Source organism: Lactuca virosa, chromosome 8 (assembly GCF_052849685.1).
Source record: "Lactuca virosa cultivar CGN04683 chromosome 8, Lactuca_virosa_CGN04683_v6, whole genome shotgun sequence".
Classification (NCBI taxonomy): Eukaryota; Viridiplantae; Streptophyta; class Magnoliopsida; order Asterales; family Asteraceae; genus Lactuca; species Lactuca virosa.
In genome coordinates this window covers 251,950,509-251,958,268 of record NC_136433.1, presented here as the reverse complement: position 1 = coordinate 251,958,268, position 7,760 = coordinate 251,950,509, and the positions used below count along the sequence as shown (strand labels likewise).

General features: G+C 31.9%; 1 protein-coding gene across 1 annotated transcript; it reads left to right on the top strand.

The window, feature by feature from the left end:
- The first annotated feature begins 431 nt into the window (after positions 1–431).
- On the top strand, positions 432–3,322 carry LOC145134571 (translocon-associated protein subunit alpha-like). The gene is made up of 8 exons (XM_079069408.1): positions 432–595; positions 1,229–1,405; positions 1,533–1,583; positions 1,666–1,754; positions 1,939–2,016; positions 2,421–2,624; positions 2,722–2,793; positions 3,088–3,322. Exons 1-8 carry the CDS (start codon positions 529–531, stop codon positions 3,136–3,138), a joined length of 789 nt encoding a protein of 262 aa, XP_078925534.1. The 5' UTR covers positions 432–528; the 3' UTR covers positions 3,139–3,322.
- The last annotated feature ends 4,438 nt before the right edge of the window (positions 3,323–7,760 follow it).

Genomic DNA, 7,760 nt, shown 5'->3' with positions numbered 1-7,760 from the left:
CAAGGAGCTGGGCAAGGCCGCCCGGAGGCGCCGGACGGGGCTAGCGGGCGCGCACCAGGAGAGGATGGCAAGGGAGTGTCAGGCGAGGGAGCGCCTGGCCGAGCCGGCAGGAGAGTCCCCAGAAGGGCTGGCAAGGGAGTCCCCAGCAAGGGCTAGCAAGGGAACGCCAGACAGGGCTGGCAGGAGCGCATCAGGCCAGGCTGGCGCGCTAAAGCAGTCTAGGCCATGCCAATAGACCATATATCATCAGTTAGAAAGTGCTAGTATACGTTTGGGCAGAAAGTTAACATGGTAGAGTCCTAAGTTTTGTGTTCAATAGTTATGTGGTCAACTTAAGTTACCATGGACCGATTCATAGAACTGGCCAGATTAATAAAAATTAAATAAAATACGAGGATATAATGACACAACCAAAATTAAAAACAAAGAAAAATCGCACAAACAAACCTAAAAACCATTTGGTCTTCTTCTTAACCCCCATCAACCACTCAATATTATCGCTGTTGGTACTCGCTTCCTCCTTCAGAAATGATGAAGATTAGGGTTTCCTTCATTCTCGCGCTCCTTCTTCTCTCCTCTTCTTTCTTCCTTCAAGGTTTTCTTCAATATCTGATCTTGATTTAAGTTCTTTTTTCAGTTCAGTTTCTTATTATATGCTCTCTATTTCCCGATCAAGATCGAATTTGTTCCGTTCAGTCAGATTCATTTGCAGTAGCTTCCTATCTTATTAATCATTCTTGCAAGTTCTGACGTTTTCCTATATGTTAGTTTTTGTAAGTTTGTAGTAAATTCAACAGTAACTGAATACCTCACTCGAATTTGTGAGGTTGTGAACGCAGTTTATGCTATATACATCACTTGAAATTCACGGATTTCTAGCGTCTGGATATTTTTATCAATTTTTAGGTTTAGTTGGTTGTTGAATGTTGACTACATGTGCCGATTTCAGAACTCACGTCTGTTTCAAGTCTAATTCATAATTTTGAAAAATATATCACACCTAATCCGTGCAATAGTTGGAGAATCGGGAACATGTCTGAAATTGAATTGATTTCATGTAATTTACAAACCCATCAGCCTTTTAACTTGGTAGTCGGCATTTTTGTTGATCCAAAGTGCCAGTTTAAGTTTTTTGATCTCGATTTTGTCCCAATCAACTTTTTCTGCTGTTGTAATCATGATTATGTATGAATTTGAGCTTGTTCTAATGGATGGTGATTTTCCATAGTTGCCAGATGTCAGTCTGATTCAGATTCAGAAGACGCTGAGCTTGTTGCTGAAACTGTTGAAGAAGGAGGAGATCTTGGGATTGTTGATGACGATGTCCAGGACTTTGGTGTTGGCAATTATAGTCCAGCTCCAGGTGTGGAAACAGTTTGTGTTTTCCCAAAGAATCCCACGAAAGGTAAGTAAATTTTACTTGTTTACTTTCACTATTTAATCCATTTAGCCACCTAACCATTTTTATTTTTTGGCATTTGTCTCTTGTAATAAGTTTCTTAAGATATACGTGTTTTTTTCTTCATCTGTAGTGGTAGTAGCAGGGCAAGAGACTGAGCTTTTAATTGGAATGAAAAACGAAGGTATTTTACTATTCTTTCACTTCTTCCTTTTTCAAGTTTTGATTTTTTTCATATTCAGTTGCTAATGTTACTTGATGAACAGGGGATCAACATATAAAGGTCCTTGCAGTTCATGCTAGTGTTCATTTTCCATTTGATCACAACATGTTGGTTCAAAATCTTACTACACAGGTGTAACACCTTTTCCATCTTCATATCATATCTTAAATAAAAAAAAAGCTTTATCTTAATATTCTTAAACACTTACACTTTACTTGTCTTATTCAAAAGTATATGTAAATGTTGTGATATATGATCATCATCTTTTATATGGTTTTGTTTAACTCGTCTTTTATTTATTTATTTATTTCCCCAGGTTTTTAACAATGCATCTGTTCCTTCTTCAGTTCAAGCTACATTTCCCTATATCTTTGCTGTCAGCAAATTTCTACAGGTACATATTTCACTACAAAAATTGCAAATTTTGTCCAACTCAAAAAGGTGGGATGGGAACTTGCTCTTAATATCTCGTATGTGCAAAAGACGTAAATGCCCTCCTCATCTTCATCATTAAAAATAGCCCTAGAAAGCTTGTCCTGTGTGTTACATTGAGTGGGAGTGGACAAGCGTTTTAGGGTTATTTTTGATGATGAGGATGAGGAGGGTATTTTCGTCTTTTGTACAGATGAGAGATTGAGAGTGAGTTCCCGTCCCATCTTTTTGGGACGGACAAAAATTTGCAATTTTTGTTTCATTGACATCAGTATCAGTCCCAGTCCAATGCACGTCACGTCAGACCTGTCTTACTTTTGAGAGGTAATAATGTGGCGGTTGGTTTTATTTATAATTATATTGTAGGCGGGAACATTTGATCTTGTGGGAAGAATAGTTTATGAGATAGACCAAATACCATATGAAAACACATTTTATAATGGTACAATTGAAGTTGTTGAAGCTGGTGGACTTGTTAGCATTGAGACAGTGTTCTTAGTTTCTCTTGGGATTTCTCTTCTTGTTTTCCTCGGATTGTGGGTTCGTGGCCAAATACAAAATCTTTCCAAGGTACCTTTCTTTATGAAAATATGTTGCTATTCGTTACATTTAGCTTTTATTTTGTTTATTCTTGAGATGATTACTCAACTTTCTTGTTTTCACTCAGAAAACTAAGAAGGGACCAAAGGTGGAAACCGGGACCCGGAGTGTTGATGCATCAATGGATGAGTGGCTGGAGGTTGCTATTTCTCACCTAAAATCTTTTTTACAAGACTGAAATTACGTTTTCTTCCCCCATTGCTACCTTTACAAAAGAAATCCTGACTTAATGGGGAAAGCATTTTTTTTTCCTATCAAGTCGCTCTTTATGAATTAAGTAAAAAACTTACTGGATCAAATCTTCTTCTCCCATTAAATTAAAAAGAAACAGCACATGAAATTATATATTTTATGGTTGAAATGAATTATTATCTCAACTGTAATCAAGACCGATTGATTAATTGATGTTTTGTTTTTTGTTGTGTGTGTATAGGGAACTGCCTACACTCAATCTAAGGCAAGCAAATTGAAGAAGAAGAAATAGAAAATATATATATATATATATATATATATATATATATATATATATATATATATTCTTGTACGTGATGTTTAGGTGAGAAACAACAAGTATACCTTATTTAGTTATTACTGTTGTAGATTGAGGAACAACACTTTTTACGTAATCATTTTCTTGGAGATTTTGACAACTTGACCATATTTTTATACTTATTTTTTTTTCTTCTAATATAGCCTATTTAATTTTGAAAGTTCAGATTACCTTAAATTAATTACTAAATTTTTTTAAACTAAAGCAACTAGTAAAAGACAAAAACGATTTTTAATTAAGATGATAAAGACACTTTCGTTTAACTTTGAATCACCATTTTTCTTATCATTAGTTTCAACATATGGATTAATTTGAGTTGGTTACCAATTTAAATGTTATTAGAAGTTTTGGTTCGATTTCCTAATGTTTTACCAATTTATGAATTACTAGGCAAAAGTCTTGCACAAACGGGACACTTAATTGATTATGAAGATTATTAGGCTATGATTGATAAATCTAAGATTAATTATCTAAGATTAAGACAAATATTCAAAACACAAATTATGATGTAATTATGCTCTCTAGCACAATTAAAGCAATTATTTTTATTACGCAATCTAGGATGTGGTCAATCATTAGCTCTAGCAATTTAAGATTCATAAACAACTAGGTAAACAAGTTCATGCAATCAAAGTGATCATCTATCTACACAAAACTTGAAAATAAAGATTGAAACTTTTAACATACTAGACAGTGATCTATCAAACACAAGCTAAATCAACTTCAATAATTCATGAATAGAGAAACTAATACATAATATTAAAGTTCATCATCACTAAACAAAAAAGTATAGGGTTTTAGCCCATGATTAAAACAGAAACAAACATGAAATTTGATTTAACTAGATTAGACATAGTAAAAACTAATAAAATGAATGATCTAAGGGGGTGTTTGGGATTCCTTTTCAAGGGGAAAAGTCATTTTTGTAAAAGGACTTTTTGTAAAAGACTTTTTTTTAAAGATATTGTTTAAAAAGTGTTTGAGATTTCTTTTACTTTTCCAGCCTCAAAAATTCAAAAAGATACAAAAAGTCACGGATGTGTGACTTTTGCAAATGCTAGTTTTTATGCTTTGGTAAAAGTTGGTTTTAAAAATCATTTTCTAACTTTTGGATGTTTGTTTTTCCATTTGTCAAACAACTTTTGGACTTTTCTAACTTTTTAGAAAAGTTAGAAGTCAAAAAGTTGATTTAAAAGGAAAAACAAACACCCCTAAGCTAGGGGATGCTCTTTCTCTAAAAATCTCCAAAGCTTGATCTCCGATCTTCTTCACTTCCAAGGATTTTTAGAGGTTTCTTAGAAGCTTGATCTCTAAACATCGTAGGGCATGTTGTTATGTTATGCCCTTAGTTTATACATCTATTTTTTTAACCAGCAAATGTTTTTTAGTGATTATATTCTAAATTGGTTACACATTTTCCAATTTCATTTAGCCTGTTTCCACTTCTTTAGCCGGTAACACCTTGCTTATGTTATCCTTTGTTACGACCCTTCATTAATATACATTGTATTGTTGTGAATATCTCTTGTTTTAATGGCTTTGTATCTAGACTTCCAACGTATAAGAAAACGCACATCCTTATATGCTTATCTAGTCTCTTAACCTTAACGTACAATTTTAGATTTTTATTTTTTTGAGCATATAAGAGTAAGTATACCCTTGTATTATGATTCTCTCAAAGGAATTCAAGATTTTTCTTTGAAAAGACATCACCTATACAACACTTGTCTGTTTTCTATTAGATCACATGGTACATTTATATGAGGTGGAGGTTAAAGAGGGAAATAAATCACCTTTTCACTTTTATGGTTCTTGTCGACTCATAATTGATATCGAATAATTAACAAGATGATAAAAGAGTCGTTCGTTTTAAAAAGCAGCCATTCGACTCGTTAGGGATCTCATGAGACGTGAAAAAACGTAGACGTACATCTTTTTGCTAGTTTCTTTAAAGAGAAAAAATTAAAAAAATTAAAAATAATTGATACGAAATTATAGTATTTTATTGTATAAATACTAAATAATATGAATCGTCTAGAAGAAGTATATAAGCTGATGGACTTACGAGTCTTGATTATTACAAAACTAGGTTATAACCCGTGGACACCACAGATGATAAAGTTAAAAATAATTTTAATTAAATTATAAAAAATTTAATAACTAATAAATATATATGGTTTGTCAATAATTTCATAATAATATAATGATTGGTTGAAATTACGAAAGCATAATGATTTAAATATCCGATCGGCAATTTGTATTTGTAAATATGTTAGAAAATTATCATTTTGTAGAATGCAATATAAATTTAAATAAAACAAAAACAAAATTTGATATAAATAATAAAATTGTACAAAATTTTATAAATTTCTAAAATTGGGTTTTATCCTTTTTTTTAGTTAACATGACCATTTTGTCATTTTTTGAAGTTGTATGGAGATAATATCATAAAACATGTATTAGTAAAGAAGTTAAAGAATTTTACTTGACTATCTCTCTTATTCTTAGATTTTGTCCTGCTGGATTTAACAAGTCGTTAACAACCTAAAAAAGCAAAAGCTTAAGACAATATAATTACAAAAAAAAAAAAAAGACTCATAGATTTGCCAATAAAAGACCAATGGAGACTATGGTTCCTTTATAAATAGTAATCCAAAACAAATGGATCACTAAAAAAAATATTTCAGAAGCTCACCTCATTGTATATTTCCAAATATGAGAGGCGAAGGAGAAATTCACGACATGGGGTCTGAAAATACATGAGGATAAATAATAATTATTTTATTAAAAAAACAAAAATAGTGGAGTCAGATGTTTAGCAATAAACATATACCTCTTGAATGATACTAAAAGCATGCTTTATTGCCAATGGAATAATTTCAGGGGACATATGATTTCCCTGTCTTGTATGTATGATCAAGGGAAAATAAATTCACTGGAATATAATAATAAAGTAATAAAAGTATTCATTGGAATACAAAAAGATACTTACCTGCATGGTATGAGTTTTCCCACTACTTGTCACACCATATGCAAATATAGTTCTTGTTCTTATAATGGATCAAACAATATATAAGAAAGACATACATGCTGAGATTTGATAGAAACTAAGAAGACACTTGCAAGAAGGATTCATGTCTTACATAGTCAAGGATTTAAAGCAGAGGTTGTGCTACTATAATTCTAAAACTCTTAAAGTTCATCCGTTAAGATGCTAATATAGTTATTGACTTATTTCCCACAGCCATTCATTTAAAGAAATTATTTCCTACATCCAAGATTTATTAGCTCTCTAAGTCCCTAATGAGAATAATGGTTAAGACTTTTTGAAACAAAATCAATGAGTAAATGTGAACCTTAAACCACAAAGAATACATGTTCCATGAGTCAAGTACAGAAAGAAACACAGTTTCAAAATCCAAAAAAAATTTACTTTCTCCATGGCAAAAAAATAGAGCCCATTTTAGTATTAAAAAGAGCAAAAATTGGCCGCTTCGTTGATCCATAACATAGTACTTAATTGAAGATGCTGTGAGATGAGAAAAGATAACATACCATTAATGCCTTCCATATCACTACTAACAACATGTTGGGGTGCAATATCATACACATGATGTGTAGTGGTTGTAGGCCCAAAAACCTGATCTAAATATATATGTAAAGAAAAATAATAAGATTTGCAATGTCACTCAAGAAATAGAACCTCACAGTACTTACGATAACTTAAACCATGCAATATACAATATGCAATATGAATTCTATCTAAAAGGAAGATTCTTAGCTTATAGCTGGATGACATAACAAAGTAATATTGAAAAACATGAAATTCAGATCCATTTAACAAAATTAATTGAAGTTTCTTACAATTAATGGTGGAGGAATTGAGAAAAGCAGATAAATTAAAGTTTTAACATAGAAATCATTCTTAAACAAAAATCAAAAATAGGAACTGATACTCTCTACTCTCTAGTCTCTACACATTATTGATTATAACGTCTGATTTAGCACTGCAACACGAATAATTCTCCTATATTATTGATTATACCTGCCATTGGTTGGATAAGTAACAACTATATACTAAAGATGTACTCCCTGGTTTATAATAGTTAGATCTCTTTAAGTTACAAAATTTGACTTGATCAATCGAAAATTACCATTGGGAAAAATGATATACAGGAAGCATACATTCCAAAAATTAATAGAGATAAATACCGTCAAAATTCATCATAATCCTGCTCAGTTTTTGTATGCAAAGATTACAACTTTATGATATTTGAAGTACAAATATGTAAATGAGCTGGCAAATTTTGACAGGGGACATTCCAAATTTATTCTCTATCTTATGTCACCTAAGAGGTTTCCCAAGAAAGTAAGAAGATAGCTAATAACTCAAAACAGGTTTTGGCCCTTTTGGTTGTAAGAATAGGGACATATCCTATGTTTTGCAGGTTTTATTAGGCTGGTTATAACATTTTAACTTAATTTATAAAATACCAAAAATAACCTTTTCCAGCTGAACTTCTTGTCATATGTTCACATGAAACCCTTTAAAAATA

Bases quoted from the DNA above. Each gene is read 5' to 3' on its own strand.
- LOC145134571 (XM_079069408.1), top strand. From the start codon at position 529: ATGATGAAGATTAGGGTTTCCTTCATTCTCGCGCTCCTTCTTCTCTCC. The intron at 2,017-2,420 runs GTACATATTTCA...ATTATATTGTAG, and splicing joins CTGTCAGCAAATTTCTACAG to GCGGGAACATTTGATCTTGT. The intron at 2,794-3,087 runs GTTGCTATTTCT...GTGTGTGTATAG, and splicing joins CAATGGATGAGTGGCTGGAG to GGAACTGCCTACACTCAATC.